This window comes from Mustela erminea, chromosome 21 (assembly GCF_009829155.1).
Source record: "Mustela erminea isolate mMusErm1 chromosome 21, mMusErm1.Pri, whole genome shotgun sequence".
Classification (NCBI taxonomy): domain Eukaryota; kingdom Metazoa; phylum Chordata; class Mammalia; order Carnivora; family Mustelidae; genus Mustela; species Mustela erminea.
The window spans coordinates 32,860,522-32,879,254 of NC_045634.1; the positions used below are offsets into that span (position 1 = coordinate 32,860,522).

Below are 18,733 nucleotides of genomic sequence, written 5' to 3' on the forward strand. Positions count from 1 at the left end.
AGGTATAAAGAAGTGCATTGATTGGGCAACAGGAACCTGCGTGGCGAGCAGGAGGGTCAGCAAGGGAGTCAGTGGTGGCTGCGCGGCGCGTGCGTTATCTGCTGGTGTGCTTTCCCTGACACACATTCTGCGTACACTCCTCATATGGAAGCGAAGGCATCCCAGCCGTCTGAGGCTCTCAACTGTTTATAATTACCAGTACTCAACAGTCTGACTCCCAGGTATCTCTTCCAGGTCCAAACGCAGGGACAACACTAGATCAAAGTAGGGCAAGAGCTTTCAGCAGCATTCACTGAGGTCTTTTGCATATCTGAGCGTAAAAAAAAAAACAAGAAAATCAATAGCAACTGAGTACCCCTTTACTGAAACTTAGAAAATAAAAACTACTCTAAGGAGGGAATACTAGGTTTGTCAGGTAACTCTAACGCCTGAGAAGTTGCTTTAAACACCTGACTCTCAAATCCTAATATGCTCACCTTCAGAAAATCCTGAATGCCTAGACACTATAGGTAAGACCCCCCCAAAAAAATAAATATAAAAAATAAGTAAAAATATATATTAAAAATATTAAAAAATAAAAATAAAAATTTATAGATATAGATATATAGATGGTGTTCAAAAGAATCGATGGGAGCATAAGTAAAATGTGACAGACTAGCTCTGCAAGAAAGCCTTATGCTCCTTGCTCATCTCACGGTGGTTTCTGGAAAGTGGGCACCTAAGAGAACACTATCCTTCCCCAACACTCCTTGCATCTCTTCACAGTTCTGCAATTAGTTCTCACCCCTGGAATCTGACTCGGTGACACTTTTGGGCCAAGCTAATTAAGCAGGTAAGATTCCTCCACTTTTCCTTGGTCCTGATCAGCCAGGTTGAAGGGATGTGAGCCCTGGGAGGTCATCCTAGGATGGGACGTCCCTGGGTCCTTCAGTCACAGCATGAGGAAAGCTGCCTGGACACCATCATGGCTCCTTGCAAAAGCAAGAAAGGAACTTATTTGCTTGAGCTACTCAAATTTTGGAGTTTAGCTATTACAACAGCTTGTGTCATTTTAATTAACACAGAGTACTCAAGCTCTCCAGTGCTGGGCTGAGAGTGACAATTAGGTTGCCATCAGCCTCTTCCAACGTAACTGCACTTGTGAAACTTTAAATGCAGGTGAACAGGATTCCCACAGTAGTATAGTCTCTGCTTGTCTCTGCATACATAGTACAATAGTAAGGGAGTCTTTTTTTTTTTTTCTTTTTTTTAAAGATATTATTTGGAGCCAGAGCAGGCACAGAGGAAGAAGGAGGCAGTGGGAGAGGGAGAAACAGGCTCCCCGCTAAGCAAGAAACCCAATGCAGGGCTCCATCCCAAGACCCTGGGATCATGACCTGAGCCAAAGGCAGCTGCTTAACAGACTGAGCCATCCGGGCGCCCCGACAATTAAGGGAGTCTGGAAAGCAGCAGGGAAGACTGCAGCAATGGGACAAGCCCTAAGCTGCTCAAACCCACACAACTTGGGGCCTCTTCTAATGGAATCTAGTTCCCTCGAAGCCCAAATCACCTTGCTCTGGTCCCCTTAGAGCAGCTCAGAATCCTCCTCCTCCAGATCCCATCAGATTCCTTCCAGCCCTTCGTATTCACCTTTCCCAGGTAGGTTACAGCCCTTCTGAGCCTCCGTGGGAGTAGGGCCAAGGACACAGACATGGTGGCATTTAGGAGCAGAGCCTTTTTTGTCGCAGTTATCCGGTGCTGACCAGAACCTTTACTTTTCTACTCCCGAATACCTGTTTCCAACTATACTCAAGAGATGCACCAGTGGGGTGTGTATCGATGACACATATTCCAAAGGGGAAATGCCTCTTTGCTGTCAAGTGGGAAGGAAGCGCCCAGCTGAGAAACTACTTGAAGCTTGAGGTCTTTTCAGCCAGCGCAGGGCACACCTATTCCAGTGATACATTTTCCTTCTGCAAGGGTAACCTGTTAATCAGGCAAAGTTTAACGAGCCCTGAAGTCTTGCTTCAACCTACACCTGGAGAGTAGATGATGAAAGAGTCGAAGGGAAAATGCCTAAGAGTAAAGTTCTGACACAGGGTTGCCCAGGTTTGGAGAAAACGAGCAAAAGCAAAATCTAGCTTAACTTTCCTCATCCCAGATAACCTATCCTTATGTTAAAAAACAACAACAATAAAAGTACCCTCTAAACTCAGCTGATTCCCCACTCTTGAAAGAGTATTTCTACTGTTTTGGTTGTCTTGAGTTTTCTGGGAAACGTTCTAGATCTTGTTAAAAACTCCTCTCTCTTTTGATCTAAAAAGGAAAACTGCAATTCCTACAACCTCCTACGTTCTGTGCAAGCCCCTTGAGCCAGATGTGAGGAGCCAGCCAAGCCAGCCCACGTACCCAAGCTGGTAGCTCAGCAAAGAGGGAGCTTCTGACCCATTGCCTCATGAGCCGCACATGCACCTTGACGTTGTTCAAAGTCAGGTCTATGTGGTGGTTTTCTTGTATAAAAGTAAAGCACTTTCCATGTTAATCTCCTCCTCCAGGCACTATCCCTTGGCTCTCTTATAATCAAAAGCTGGGTCAAAGAAACAAAGGCAGCATTTGCCACAACTGAGCAGTCTAGGTGGGCCCCAAAGGAAAGAAGAGTCAGATCGAACGTCACCAGGAGCTCAAGAGAGAAAATGCCGGCACCCACAAAGGAAGAAGAGTGTCAACTGGAAAGCAACCCCCGTGATTTGGCCACATTATAAAGACAAGGACTTCATTCATCATCAGTATTTATTGGGCGCCTATGACGTGCAGGGCACTACGCTAGGCGCTGGGAAGATACAAAGATAAACCCAACAAGACTGCCCTCAAAGAGCTTACAGTCTAGCAGAGGAGCATACAGTGTCTGGAGAAGATATTTTAGATGTAAATTACCTCCCCCCACCCCCAGCCCACCAAAAGAAAAAAAAAAAAAAAAGGAAAGAAAAGAAAAAGACAAAAAGTGAAGTTTCTTAGACTTGGTTTCATCCATTTTCTTTTCGTTCAGCGGCTTCACATAAAAAGCAGAAATCTGGAAGTCTTTTAAAATGCGTACTTTCACTACTAAACAAAATTCATTTTCATTAGAAAAAAGTCTGTTTATTGCAATTAAGAAAATCCTCAAACATCTCTTCAGTATTTTCATGAAATTTTTTATGAATCTGTTATTTGTGAAGTAAACAATTTCCCAAATTGCATCAAAACACACCATAACTTTGGGAACCCATCTTGTTAAACCACTGGCAGTCACAGATAATGCACACGGGCTCTCTGCTGAACGGAAAGCTTCTGAAAGGAACAGGTGCTATTTACTACCAAAGTTCATGGCTTACGGTATTTCCCTTCACCCATTTCGGGTCAAATTCAAGATATTATAAAATAGCACCTCCACTAACATATACCTCAAGGATCCAAAGCTTTAGATCGCTAAGCTTTAGATAGAATAGTGAAAAAAAATGTTCACTATAACCTCAAAGCCCATCTCTTAAGTGCTAATACGAGGCCGGCCAGACCCACCAAAGAACTGGAAAACAATTCCAAAAAAGGAAATTCAAATTAACCCACTTTCCTATTACACCCTTAGGAACTTCTGAAGTTTTCTACTATTTTCCTTGAAGCATAAAGAAACCAAACCTCATCAATCAGGAAAATATAAAACACGGTCAGAGCTGCATGTCTAGGTTAACCTGCTAGAGAAAAGGAGTCTGTGAGCATAAACAGATGAGCTCACTTCTAACCCCAAGTATTTTAGATTAAGTATCTTGCAACTCTTTTCCTTCCCCAGTATCCTGGAAATGTCTGGGCTCAGACATTTCAAATAAGACTTAGGGTTCTGAAAGTTTGAAGCCTTGGGCCTGTGTGGAGACCACAAGACTTCTGGAAACACGGGCACTGAAGGTAGGTGGTGCGCTTCTCAAACCTAGCACAAAGCCATCTGCTTTCACGCAGGATCATAGTCAACAGACAAGGCCGCGCACCCAACAATGAGTTCCTGAGACAGAGGCTTCTTATTCCCATGCTGGAGCATTCCTGTCCTAGCACTTTCTCCAAGTTGAGCAAAAACAAGAAATGGTTTAATCATTGGGCTAGTTGCACCTTTCTACTCGTCTTCCTCACCCAACTCCAAGAAAGTGGGTGGCTTGTCAGGTACACTTTAACTCAAGTAAAGGTCAACATTGACCTCTAGCAAACCCATGATCTGCTCACCACCGAGGGAAGAGGGACTAAGCCAGCGCCTGCTCCCAGCCGGGGCTCCTGCGTTCTTGCGCACGCCTTCCTGAATGCGCGCACCCAATTTTTCAACTTTGACATCTACAGAGACTACATTTCCATGTGTTTTATTTGTACCTAGGAGGTTAAATGTTCTGGGCATAAAAATCTAACAGAAATATAGTCCGATCAGCACAGAACAGTTATGGGTTAGTCTTCCCGGTCATCTTCTTGCCTTCACGTTACTAAGATGCTTTCTGTTCAATCTCTCTGCTGAACAGATAGCACAAATTTTATAGACTTGTGTGGTATATAAAAGAACCACTATTTAAGTTAGTGAGTCCAACTCTGTCATTTTAGATAAAGAAACCGAGACCCTGAACATTTTAATGAAAAAGCTGGGAGCCAAACCCAGTCTGGTATTCATGATACAACAGCTTTGACTTTTGACAGGAACACATGCTCTTACATACAACAGCTGTAAAAACCACCGTTAATTAAATGATGTATTTCCGATGAGGTAAATACAACAACTGTTAATTGAAACCCATTCTTAGGAAACATTAGCCCTTTTTGGTTACTGCTGATAGTGTAACTACAGTGTTTGGTCTTGCTTTTAAGGGTAATTGATTTGTAGTTGCTTCCTTGAGCATGTTTATTTGCTCAGGGTAGGAAAAAATCACATTCAATATGATCATATATTCAACCATGTATTATTCTGCATTTAATTTCTAAATCATTTCTACATACATCTGGATTCTTCTACTTTTAACATATGTAATATTAATTTATGCAGAGAATGAAATGAGGTATTATCTCTACATAAGTTGTTGGCAGCTTGAGGGTGTCCAGGGTAACATAAAACATAATGAAAATTGTAAGTGAATTTTGATTGGTCTATACTCTGAGCTACAGGAGAAAGGATACGCTTACAGAATGACTGAAGTTTTAACTATCTTCCTTGCTAGGTATGAATCCTCAAAGCGATTCAATAAACTTCCGGGTTTCAGTTTCTTCATCTGCAAAGAGCTAACATCTGTACTACTTACCTCGTTAGATCATCGAGGATAACACACAGTAAAAATACAGGAGAGTGCTTCTAAGTGGAAAAGCGCACCAACAAATATTATTACCCCAATAATTATTAAAATGTGGACCTAGAAACTTTTAAATAACTACCACTCATGGCACTAGGCATGCTCACAAGAACAAACATAACTCAGAAGGTAAACCATGCAAACATTTTCAACTTTCAATGGCAATGCTAAAAATTCACACAAAGATATAATACAAAGGAACATTTTTAGAGAAAGCACTGAGACACACATATTTGGTTGACTTAAGAGACTTTAAAATGAGTTAGAATGATTTACAGCATATAAAGAGGTATTTAGTCTTTAAGTGGAGAAAGTTGCTAGTCACCTGTAAGGAAAACAAGCATATGGGGCATTCCAGAGACAAACGGAATACAACTCCATCACTTCTGGCTATTTTGTAAACCAGGTGTCTTACAAATAACCATTTTAATTTTTCTGGCAATGCAACACACCCTAAAAAGAGAATGTCCACTTCTGCATCACATCCAATGTGAACCTGCATGAATGCGAGGCATAAAATACAGTTCTTCTAACTCCACAGGCACCTAAAAGTCTTAACTACCCTTCATGCTCACTGTATATTCCGTAAGGAACCATGGACATACAGGGAATACCTCAAACATAAATTTTTTACAAATCTTTATTGTGTAGTTGTCTTGTTTTCATATTTTTATAATATTCTGGTGGCCTTTTTTGTGTGTGTTTTGCTTGTAAAATTAAGTAGCACATTAACCTTTCCCCTTCAACTACGCCTTTGATGTTAGTTCTTAAACCACCCCCCGTAAAAAAAGAAAAGGAACAACCAAATGAAGATGCAAGGGAAGAGAAAAACAAGATATGACTCATTAAGTATAAAAATATGTTGTTTCAAATTCAGAATAATTTAATAACTCTTCGTTATTTCATATGTATCTGGAAATGGGACAGATACGTGACCTGATCCTGTCACAAGAGGTAGAATTCCAGCATTTGGTACAACGTTCCAAGAGAGGGTTAAAGTGACATTCCTGTTTCCCCTATAAAAAGACAGAATAAACATGTTTATTAGATGTCAGCAGAAACATTTTTAGTTGAACAAAAAACATTCAACTCAAGCACTGGGGTTCAAATACTTCAAAACCAGCTATTTGTAGCCGGAATCCTAATCTACCAACAGAAGTCCTCTCAAGTCTTTGAAATGCAGGAACGACGCTGGAAAACCAGCATTGTATCTGCAGGCATCCCATAATGACCTAACTAAACTCACTCACTTATTGTGAGTGCCAGTTATTAGAGCTATGGGTCAAAAAGCTTAATTAAGTAAAACAGAGCGAGAATATAGAAAGAGATTTGAGCTAGATATCAGAAGGCGATGATTTGAAATCGAATTCTCTCCTTGTCTAGACTGTGAACAAATCATCATTCATGGCTCCAATTTTTCATCTGCAAAACCTGAGGTCTGGTTACAACAGCTCTCCCCTAAATTCCTTTCCAGTGTTTACTCACAGAGCTGATGAGCTGAAATGACCCAAAATCTCAGTTATTCTAATTCTTTCCCTGTGCATCAAAGGAAAGGGGGTTCAGAGAAGTTAAGCACAGCTGGAACCCTCAGTGTCAATCCTGGATACACACACTACCTCCTCTTGAAGGGCCCCCTGCCAAGGTCACAGCAGAAACAGCTAAGCGCCTTTCTCAGTACGACTGAGCCATTTCACTTACCGCACAAGAACTCAGAGCTCATCTTAGACCCGTGTCTGTGGCAGTGTTTCTACCCAATTTTCCAGATCAGATCTGTATTTATTTTCTCTCAACTTTCCCCTTTTTACCCTCTAACCACTTTCTTAAAAACAAAAGTACATTATATAATTCTCTCCCCCACATATTTAATTACATGTAAAGAATGACAAAGAACCAGGGCATCTGGGTGGCTCAGTGGGCTAAAGCCTCTGCCTTTGGCTCAGGTCATGATCCCAGGGTCCTGGGATCAAGCCCCGCATAGCCTGCTTCCCTCTCTCTCTGCCTGCCTCTCTGTCTACTTGTAATCTCTGTCAAATAAATAAATAAAACCTTAAAAAAAAAAAAAAAAGAATGACAAAGAACTGCTCACTTGAGGCCATTTCCATCGTCAAAGAAAAAATATTTTGTTTTCATATCTTTCAACAGCAGCTTTGGATTATCACCTCGCAGAACAATCTTGTCCCAAAGGACAACTTGGTTCAGAGCCTACATTAAAATGAAAATTAATTAGATAACTCATCAGAACTTACAACTCTGTCACTTCAAATTAAAAGCAGTGCTATGCAAATACTTTAATTTACATTAATGAATACACGTTTTCAGGGAATTGCTAAAATCCTAGAGCATAACAAAATAACAAGTGGATAGATACAAGAAGTTGAACTTTTCTGGGACAAAAAATTTCCCTAAAGCAAATCACTGCTTTTGCAAAAACAACTGTATTACTTAGGGCCCTCAAAGCTTACTCGAAGGTTTTATTTAGACTCATGTGCACTCCAGAGTGGAGCCCTTGGAGAAACAGAGGGATTAGAATCATCAGAAAGCAAGCAAGCATACTCCTAAATCACTTTTCCCTGTAAAATTTCTGAGACCTTCCAGCCCAGTATGGACTCTGAAGTGCCGGGAAACTGAGACAGCTACTCCTGCTCCACCATGCTCCTCACACACGTCTCTGCTGCCAGATTAGGTCAGGAATATCTATGTATCTCCAAGGTCTTAACATTACCAAGGAACCACTAAAGAAATGAAGTCTTCTAAGTATTTTTCCTTTACATTAATCATAGACACATCATTGTTTTATTATCGAATGTTCTAGAAATCAATTCTTTTAATCCGCTATTCTGACACATCAAAACCAAGTTCTGTTTGGAAAATGAGGGGCATAAAGTGCAGAGAAAACACATCTGTGACCGCTATTAAACCCAAGAAATCTGTTCTTAGTAAGCTATCATCCATTACTATTTAGCCTGGAAGGTCAGTTGCTCAGCGTGTGGTGACTACATTCGCTGAAAAGAAATGTGGACATTATTTCTAAGAAGGTTCAAATCTTCACCACAAAGCCTTTTTCTAGCATAAAACAGAAACATCAAGCCTGAAGAATATATAATCTAAGATATGCCAAAGTGAAATGACTTTTTAATGCACATTTATTCCTTCACCAAAGCAACGATCTGTCAAGTTCCCAGTTGTATTAACTTACTAGTCATACTGAGGTAAACCAGAATTATGAATATAATTTAGATATACCTGTCACCAAGAAGGTAACATATTAATTCAAATAATCTGTTAAGAGCTATAGAATGATATGTGTGTATACAGTCATTACTCTTACCTTCAGAATAGCTTTTTCTATATGTTCTAACATTTTGTTGACTCTCAAGGGCAGGGTTCAAAACCTACACAATCCAGTAATCCTAGGGCCTAACAAAATATTTGGCATAAAAGACATGCTCAATCAAAATGAATGTAAAATGAATTGAAGTACTAAAAATTCCAGTTAACTGATCAAGCCAATCAGCAGATAAAGTTAATTTTTCATCCCTTGAAAGTGAACATAGTTCCAATAAAATACAGAAGTAGACTCATCTCTAACTACAAATCACCTCTAGACTACGCTGATAACAAATATGAGAGTGAAAACAACATAGAAGCATATTGTAATTCCATGGATTTCACCATCATATTTTAATTCATTTATCACAATCATTCACTTAACACTTTCAGGGATTTCTGTTTTAGCAACATCCTATATAAAAATCTCAGTCCTTCTGGGGTGCCTGGGTGGCTCAGTTGATTAAGCAACTGCCTTCAGCTCAGGTCATGATCCCAGAGTGCTGGGATTGAGCCCCGCATCAGGCTCCCTGCTCAGTGGGGAGCCTGCTTCTCCCTCTCCCTCTCTCTCTGCTGCTCTCCCTGCTTGTGTCTCTTGCTCTCTCTATCAAATAAATAAATAAAATCTAAAAAAAAAAAAAAAAAATTCAGTCCTTCCTCTCATCTGCAACAAAAGCTCTAAATCAGACTGAACCAATAAATTTCAATCACAAATTAATAATTTTAAGTGTTTTATTCTAATAGTTTAGTAGCTTTTAATGACAAAACTTCTGATAAGCTCTAGTTTATGATTAAAAAGACTACTTTTAAATCCTGAAACTGGTGAATCCCATATAATTCCAAAGCAAAGGAAAATATTTCTCAACAGATGGATATGTTAATTATAGCTATACGGCTTAGTAAGATGATTAGAACAGCTCACATCAAAACAAAAATACAAATATTTAGGCAGATTTTAAAATAACCTGATAGGATTTAAAAAAGTGTTATCTTTCTAGTTTTTTATTACATATATGGATAATGAGAGTTGTAAACACAGGTCACAGATTTTGTTGATTCAAGCATCTTGCCATCTTTTCTCCAAAGCTATGAAAAGAATACTTCATCTTAAAAAATTCGATACTCGCACCGCAACTCCACTTCCCCATTTCTTAGTACACTCCTAATTCAACAACAGCCTTTCTGAGCTTATCACTGGAAATGGTACCGAAAGATTTGATCACAAATTATTTTGAGCACAAACCCAAAATAAGCATTTATTTACAAATTCTGCATATAGTACACATCACTATTGCCATTAGACGATATATCACCACTGATAATGAACATAAATTTGCATTTCTAATAATATTCTTGACCAATGTTTCTCAGACAAGTTTGTATTAGATCTCTCTAGGTTCTCTCTTTTTCTAATCCATTAATGTGGCCGAACACCTCCAAAGAGGAACCCACACATCAGCTCTGCTGTGTTCCTGCTGCTTACATGTGGTTGAACCATTTGTGTTATTTTCAGTGTGTAACTTCTCTGCAGGAATGTTTTTAAGCCGTTTTTCCATTTTGTGAGATTTATTTAAAACTATGTAACATCACCCACTGAACTGGATTATACTGTACAACTTTATAAACCGCTGAACTTGAACAAATAAATTGCATGCAGAACAGTCAACCATTCTGCCCTGCAGAATTCCTCCTCTTCCCCCGGAGAACCTGCATGCTGTCGGAGACATGCGACCGTCTGACCACGGGGCTGAGCATATGAACGTCAGTCCATATTGCAAGTACTCATACAGTTTGGCTTCTTTCCCTTTTATTTTTAAACAAAAAACATATAGCTAGAGTTCTCATTTCCAGTACAGATCAGGAGCTTGGCAGTTGCCACTCCATCTTAACATCAAGTGAAAAGTTAATGAACTGAACAACTGGCAAGTCCTCCTAACTCTGTAAGGGAAAAAATAGTAGCTCTTAATGATGTTCCTTATATACCTACAGATTACCCTGCATGCACCGCATTCTGGGGACAAGAATACTAGACAGCTATAGTAACAGAAAAAATAAAAGGCTACCAACCAAGGGATGTTTTCTTAGTAGTCACCTCTCCAGAGGCTTAGGATTTTTACTGAACGACTCATGTCAGATATTTTGAATATGTAAGATTTATATCCTTTCATAAAGAATGAGATTTTAAGGATTATTAAAATACATCTCTCTCTCTATATATATATATATACTTACATTATTTTTAGTTGAATATTCTGCTGATAAATAAAGAAACAATTGCTTAACATTCCAATCAAATATATTCTCTAGATGTAAACAAATTAAGGAATATAAAAATCATAAAGCAGCAAACAACTTCTAAATCAATCTTATTCTTAATTATCCACAGCAATACTAATACTAAAATAGAAAAAAGAGAGGTGGCTCAGAAACATACTGAGACACTAGTTTAATAAAAACACAAAAAAGACAAATAGATTATAAAATCTCATTTCAAAATAAAAAAAATGTGTCAGTGAGATTATTAGCATCATTCCCCTGTGCCTCTAACCATGATTTAATAAGAAAGTAACAGAACAATACAAAATTTAGCTTTCTGTAACATTAGCCAAGTCTAAAACAAAGAAGATTTAATCTTTGATGCATATTCAATTCCATGGAAGTTCTAAAGTATAACCAATCATCATAGTTTAAATTTACTGACAGACAAACATGAATCAGCTCATGTAATTAAACGAAATATAATAAATGTTCATGTTGCTTTTGAGCCCATGCCAACGGAGATCAAAATGTCTCAGTCCACAAAGTGCTTTGGTAAGAATATGCAGCTGAACGTCAATCCGATTTCCTCAGCTTACCAGAGTGCAAAAAAATATTCACAATGATTAATTACAAGACCGGTGTTACTGCAAAATGAAATGAATTAAGTGTCTGGATTTTATTAAGTATCATATGTAAATGGCTAAGTCATTTTATTACACGCCTTTATACATACTGACAGCAACATGGTCATTATACTCTGCTTTTAGAACTGAAGTCTAAGAATAGCTCTTTACAAAAAAAAGGCCCAATTTCAAGTCTTAGCAGCAGCATTAAGAAAAACTACAAATGATGAGATTGAGAATATGTAAGTACAATAATTGAGATGTCAGGAAATTTCACTGTAATTCTCCAGATAAAGTTACTTTACGGAAGAGATCCAAACTCCCTCTTACCAGACTGTTTTAAAATGACACAAAAACTTAAAAGCTGATATACCAAGTTTCCCATAGGCCTCTTCTGACAGTTACACTATCTCCTCACAAAGTGCCTAGAGAACTAATTTCTAGTCTACTTCTAAACCCAACACTTTATTTCTAAAAAATCAAGTTAAAGTAATTCCATGGCAGTCAAGAGCCCTATCAGGTAAACTCCCCGGGTTCGTCATCTGCTCCGACTGTTGAGACAGTGGCTTTACAGAAGTCCGGACAGTGCAATCACCATAGCCAATTTTAATCCTGAGGTCTTAAAAAGGTAGGTGTGATCAGACGAGATGGCAGAGAACAATGCTGCCAACATATTAATCTAAGACCATAAAAGATTACATTGGCCAAAATGGACAGTTATCAAATGGTGGAAATTCAAAAGAAAAAGATTAAATCATTCCCATTTTAAAGTAACTCTTATAAACGTTAAGATTTCTCTTGACTCTCATTATAAAAGTACTTATTAAAAAAACCATAACGGCAAAATTCTAATATGGTTTGCAAATAACCATACTGATATTGAACTTCTAAACCTTAACAGATGACAATTAACTTTTTTAACATATGTTTCTCTCTGCTATCATGAAATATGGATATATTACTTGGTATTGTACATAAAATAATCAATCTAAGAAGGCTGAGCACTGCTAACAGTTCTCTTTCTATAATCCAATCGACCTGATTCTATTTTTTTCTTTCTGAAATATTCAAACTCTCTTCAAGCTTTCAATCTGTTTAACGTTTCTGTGAAAAGTTTTAAAATCTGTTCACAAAATAATAACTGAAGAATCCATAAATAAATTTTCTCAAGTGTGAATGAGGAGATATTAAAACTATTTTACTAATGGAAATACACCTATAGAAACTTCTAAAGTCTGACTGATTCAGGGGATAGTGAGACTACTGTACCTCCCCCCAAATCACTAAACAAAACGTATATCATTATACCAGTACAGAGAAGGCAATAAAATATTTTCTTAAAGGATATCAGCAGTTATATCAAATGTAATGAATCCCAGATCACTTCTTTCTCTAGGTCCAGTGAAGTCTTCTACATTTTTTCTAAAAATAAAGACAAAAGTTTTACCATTCTTCAAACATAACAGCACATACAATTCACTCAGTTCCCTAAAGTGAAACACAGGAGCTTGGAGGCACAGGTGGAACAGCAAGAAGTAAAAAATCAGAGAAACTTACAAGTGGGAAAAGAGGATAAAACTTTTAATCCTGTATAAAAATTAGGTCTGTAGCTACAGCATAAACCTTAAAAGAGAATCCCCAGCAAAATAGGGGGCAGAGTGTGAAAACTGCTCCAAGGGAGTGTGAACACCTGCTGTCAGTGAGTCTGGTGGCGGAAGGTCACAGGGGTGCGGGAAAATGAAGACGAATGGTAAGTGCTGCTGTATTTACCGAGTGCTTCCTGTGTGTCTGGGAGGCCCAACAGTGAATTTTTCGTAATTATGTCAAATAATCCTCACAACAAGCCTACGACTTGGGTATTATTTCTATTCTTAAAAGGAAATTAAGGCCCAGGACGATAAGAAACTTGCTCAAGATTAACAACAGCAAAAAGTGCCGGCGTCTACTTGAACCTAAAACCCGGTATCCCGCAAGCAGCAGGAGGGGGAAAGGTGTGCAGGGCGGGGGTGGCATCTGGAAGCGGCATTGCACAGCAGAGGAGCTCTTCGATGACTGGCTCGTCGGAGACTCCGACTAAGACGTCTAGAAAACTACGGCTGAAGAACGAGTGAACCTGATGCGAGATGGAACAGAGAAGATCTGAGAACGGGGTGGGGGGGGGGGGAAAGAAAAAGGAAAAAAAAAAAAAACACCTACGTATCAAAAAACGTGCCGGCGAACACAAATGACCGAGGCGACATAAAGCCGGCATATGGAAATGACAACGTCATTCTGAAATAAATCCCATTTGGGGCATTTTCGCAGAGGTCTTCAGCCCGCGGATCTTCAACCGGCCGCGGCGCGGACCCGAGAGCGGGGCTGTCGCTCACTCTCCCGCCAACTTCAAAGCGGCTGCGAGTCCGCGCCGCCCGGAAGGAGGCAGCGCCCCCACGAAGGCAGAGCCCCCGAGGGAGGCAGCCCCCCACAGCCCCGCGAAGGCGGCCGGGCGAGAACCGCGGAAGGCCCGCACGCGGGGCCGAGTCCGGTCTGAGAGGGCAGCGCCGAGGCGCGGCGGCCGGCGAGGAGCGGGGAGCGGGGCGCGGGGGCGCGGGGCCGGGGAGCGGGGAGCGGACCGGGGAGCGGGGGCGCGGAGCCGGAGGCGCGGGGCCGGGGAGCGGAGCCGGGAGCGGGGAGCGGGGAGCCGGCCCGGGAGCCGGCGGGCGGGCGGCGGCGCGGCTCCGCTGTTGTGTTGCTCCCTCATTGGCCGGCGCGGGCGGGGGAAGTGAGGAACAGGAAGGAAGCGGAGGCACCGGCCTGAGGAACACTCAAAATTAAAATTTAAGAGCAAGCCCGGGAATTCGCGGCGGAGGGGTGGGAGTTCGAGGGGAAGCCGGGAAGCCGCGACGTCCACCGGGGCGTCCGTCCTCGAGGGCGCCGGCCGCGGAGGAGCGGCGGGGCGGGGGGAGGGGTCCCCCGGGGCGGCGCGGACGCCCTGCCCGCGGCGGCCCGGCCTCGGCGCCCACCCCGGCCCGGTCCAGGCGCCCCGCCCCGCCGGCCGGGCCTCCGCCGCACTCACAGCATGATCCGCGAGACGTGCAGCCGCACCGGGACGCTCCTGTCTTTGAAGGCAGTGGTGATGAAGCAGCCGAAGGTGAGCGCCGCCATCACGCTCAGCGAGAAGGCGAACAGCGAGTTCGCCCGCGACAGCACCGTGTTCATCGCGACCGTCTCCCGGGAGCCCCGTTCCGCACGCACACCAGGGACCCCGCTCCGGCCCCGGACCGGCTCCCTGCGATCCGCGCCGCCTGCGCCGCGCGCGTCCCGGGAGCGCGCGCCGCCACGGCCCCGCCTCCTTTCCGGTCCTCCAACGCCGGCGAGCGCGCGCGCACCCGCCTCCCCGGACACACCCACCCTCCCGGCCTATCGCCGCCACCAATCAGCGACGAGCAAGGAGGGGTGGGGTTTCTCCGCGGAAGGCCCGCCCCCTGCCCTAGCTTCCTCTCCTCCGGCCCCCCAGGCTCGCCTACCCCGGTTTCTTGGTCCTTCAGCATGGTGGTCAGCCCCGAGGCTTCTTCAGCGCTACTGTCTTATTAATTTGCACTTAAATCCGGCAGCAAGGCCAGGTAGTTTGGAATGTATTCTGAGGCGTCGCATATGGAAGCAGCACTTCACATAACTCTTTCCCTTTGTCAAATCTGGTCAAAGTTGGAACAGTTTTTTGGAGGGTATGGGGCAGGGAGAAAGGCCTTCCAGGTCCCCAAAACCAGTTTGCCTTTCCTTTACTTTCCACGTCCAGCCTTAGTCCAGTTCCTACTAATGCTTCGCCTTCCAACTACAGACTAAACCTATTTTAAAATTGATGCTACCAAATTTGAATATTTGCATTTAATGGGGCATTTCTAATAACTAAAAGAATGGTTTCACTGGGTTTTTAGGATCAAAGGAGATAATTGCTATGGAATTGCTATACAGCACAATGTAGAGAAGTTTTAAATTAGCAAGCCATCAACACATGATGGCCTCACGTCTTGGCTTTGCACTCTGGTTCTTTATTCCCTGGGCCCTCCTGTCTTCAGACTTAGTTTTTGAATCTGGCCATTCAGTCCAATGCCTTTGGTCCTCCTGTGTACTTGACTATTTGCCTGCATGAAAAGGTAGCTCATTTGGTGACTGCTGCCTGCTCCTCATGACATGCCAGACTAGTCCACTGACCATCCTTGAGGGTTATCAGAAATTATACCAGGGACCATTGGTTCCTGAGGATCTATACCACACTCTCCCAAGGAAAATGAAGATCAAGGGGGCCCTTCCATGTTCCCTAGACAATCAAAGACATCCAAATTTGCTGGGATTCTTCTAATGGTTTAGGCAGTTAATGTCCAACTTCTCTGCTCACATCACCTAGACCCTATGCTTCTAGGAAAGTGAGAGAATGTTAGTGAAGCTTTTGGCATTTTCTTAGTTGAAGAACCTAATTATCCTTGCTCTTTCTGGCCTCCTCCAATTCACTCAGAGATGCATGGTTGAAACTATATCTTGTACATGGCCATGGTAAACATCTGGTCACTGGAGAACCCACATACATCCTGGGCATGCTAGTCCCACCTGAGTAATCAGCCTCAAGGTTGGCTTTGGGGAATTACCCTATTATAATACATTCAGACCACTGAAGCTCTAGGATAAGTAAGATCTGAAAATTCAGGCCATGCCTGGTGAGGTTTATTTCCTTCCTTAACTCATTTGAATAACCCTTATTCTAGTATATGTGCTGCCGAAGCGAGCACTAAATAACCCTTATTCTAGAAATGTTTCTAGATACCCACTGGCAAACAGAGCCAGCTGTTTCTGGAATGGAAATAAAAGGGGAAAATAGTTAAGGGAACTGTGTAGAAGGGTTAACATAACAGGTCTGAGACTTCTATCCTTAGAGGTACCTGCTTGCAAGATTTGCCCTTCGGCATCCTGCCTCTGAAGGCAGGGCTGATGAAGCAGCCGAAGACGAGTTCCACTTTCACACTCAGCGCTCAGCAAGAAGGCAAAGAGCCAGTTTGCCCACGACAGCACGGTGTTCACTGTCGCCCCCAGGCCCTAGGAAATTGGCAGTAAACAGTTCCCTGCACTGATATAAAACTTTTCCTAAATGATTAAAGTGACTCCCTGCACCGAAACTGTTAATTGAAACAATGTGGTTTATGCCAAACACCTGCTTTCCTTCTGGAAGTTTGGAATGGCAGACGGGGTCTATACAACCCTTCCCAAGTGCAAACCCTTGGCACTGAATCTAATGCTTCCTAGGAATTAAGCACATGCACTGCGATTCCAGCGGGAGAGAAGTCTTTGAAGCTTCCCTGGTTTCCTCCAGACTTCTTCCTGTGCACATTTTCCCTTTACTGATTTCACTTTGTAATCCTTTTACTGCAATAAACCTTGGCTGTGGGTGTGACTGTATTCTAAGTCCTGTGAGTCTTTACACAGCAAATCACCAACCTGAAGGGTTCTTGGGGAACCCTAACACAAGGACTATCTCCCGTTTCATAAATTTTAATATAAAAATGGCCTTAAGGATTTCTACCAAAATCTAAGAAAATTTAGCCCATTCTATTCTCTATGAGGAATAGTAAGAGCAGTAACTTTTTTTATGCTAAGTCTTATGATTGTGCTCTGTGTTTTGTTCAAGATGGTGTACTGCTTAAACATTTTGACCTATCATGCTTTGCATTTATTGTACCTGGTTTTCAGATTCTCTTCTCCTTTCAGTTTCCCGGTGCCTGTGGCAGGTCCTATATGTGCTCTTAACTCACACGGACACGTCTTGACCTTGAGTTTCTACTTACGCTTGATCTTACCAGTTTTCTGCTTTTACACACGTCCACTGCACAGGATGAGAAGATGTTTTCACTACTTGTTCTTAATCATTGAGCCATTCAGTGTCTTCATCTGCTCATGTGACCTCCCTCTAGGGGGCAGAAATCAGGCAAAATCCGTTATCTCAGTCAAGTATATTTTTTGTGTTGATTTATTACTACTTTCGTGCTCCTCATTTATATATGTGAGCTGAGAAGAACTTAAAATCAATTTATAACAGAGAAGGTTAGCGAACTCTGAGTAAAACCAAAAATTGCTTTTTTTCTGAGAATTTTAACTACTGAAGATATCTGAAAGGTTAAGAACCCATATGGGACTCTATTATTTCATCTTAGTAACTTACAAAAAAGGAATAAGAAAATACCTGAATTCTTTATATTCTTACTTTGAAAGGTCTATTCTGTACGGGAAAAAATGTTTCAGGAGAATATACTAGATTTCAACTCCTGAATTCTGGTATATGTTTAAATTTTTTACTCTATTACACTTCTGTGCATCCTTACATCAGAAGGAAGTAAATAGTGCCATTCAAGTGATGAGAATATACGACTACAACTGAAATTCTCGAAGCACAAATTCTGCTTCTGTGCTTTAATCATGTGTCACATTTTAGGAGTTAGTCATAAGTGTAGGGTGTTCTAGAGCAGATGGGGAAGCAAAGGACATGTGACCTGGCCTAAGATCTGTTAACAGATGCTGAGAAAATGGTCTTGCCATGTACCCTGATTTTGCCACCCAGTGCTCCAATGGCATTCCCAGGACAGTGGTGACATAAGCAACAATCAGCATACGAGATGTAAGTTGCATGTTCACTCTTAGGGTGTCTTTCTGCTTTTGCATTGCTCATTTGTTTAAGACACATTTCACTCTAAGTTACCACAGTTAACAATAGGTAATTTTTCTGACAACTTCATTGGAAAGATCCCAAGTGATTCCTTGGAACACCAACTGATTCTTGACACAAAGATCCCTAGAAGAAAGCAGTGACTACATCATGTCTTCCTTCTTCTCTTAAACAAGATAAAGAAGAGCAAACCTTGAGCCAACCCACAAATTATGTTTCTTCACTTGGTGCTTTCATTGAGCCTTTGAATACAGATGTGGATACAGAGACGGACATACATGACACTTGTACCTTCCTTTGGTTCAAGAGCTTGAAGTAAACTTTTAATTCTTTCTAGAATTATAAAACTACAATGGATGGTTTTAAAGTAAAAGTTATTGTGTGTAACATCTTTTTAAAGCTTTTTAAAAGTTTGGGGAGAGTTGCTGGAATAAAACATATGCATGATGGATATCTGGGAACATACCTTGACCACTGAGTTTAATTCTTTCAGAGAGAATTCTTGGTAAATC

General features: G+C 41.6%; 1 protein-coding gene across 1 annotated transcript; it reads right to left on the reverse strand.

The window, feature by feature from the left end:
• Positions 1–4,339: 4,339 nt before the first annotated feature.
• SPCS3 (signal peptidase complex subunit 3) lies at positions 4,340–14,867 on the reverse strand. Its single transcript, XM_032328953.1, has 5 exons — positions 14,589–14,867; positions 12,882–12,955; positions 10,884–10,960; positions 7,411–7,526; positions 4,340–6,340 (listed from the first exon to the last, which is right to left on the reverse strand). Exons 1-5 carry the CDS (start codon positions 14,729–14,731, stop codon positions 6,208–6,210), a joined length of 543 nt encoding a protein of 180 aa, XP_032184844.1. The 5' UTR covers positions 14,732–14,867; the 3' UTR covers positions 4,340–6,207.
• Positions 14,868–18,733: the final 3,866 nt, after the last annotated feature.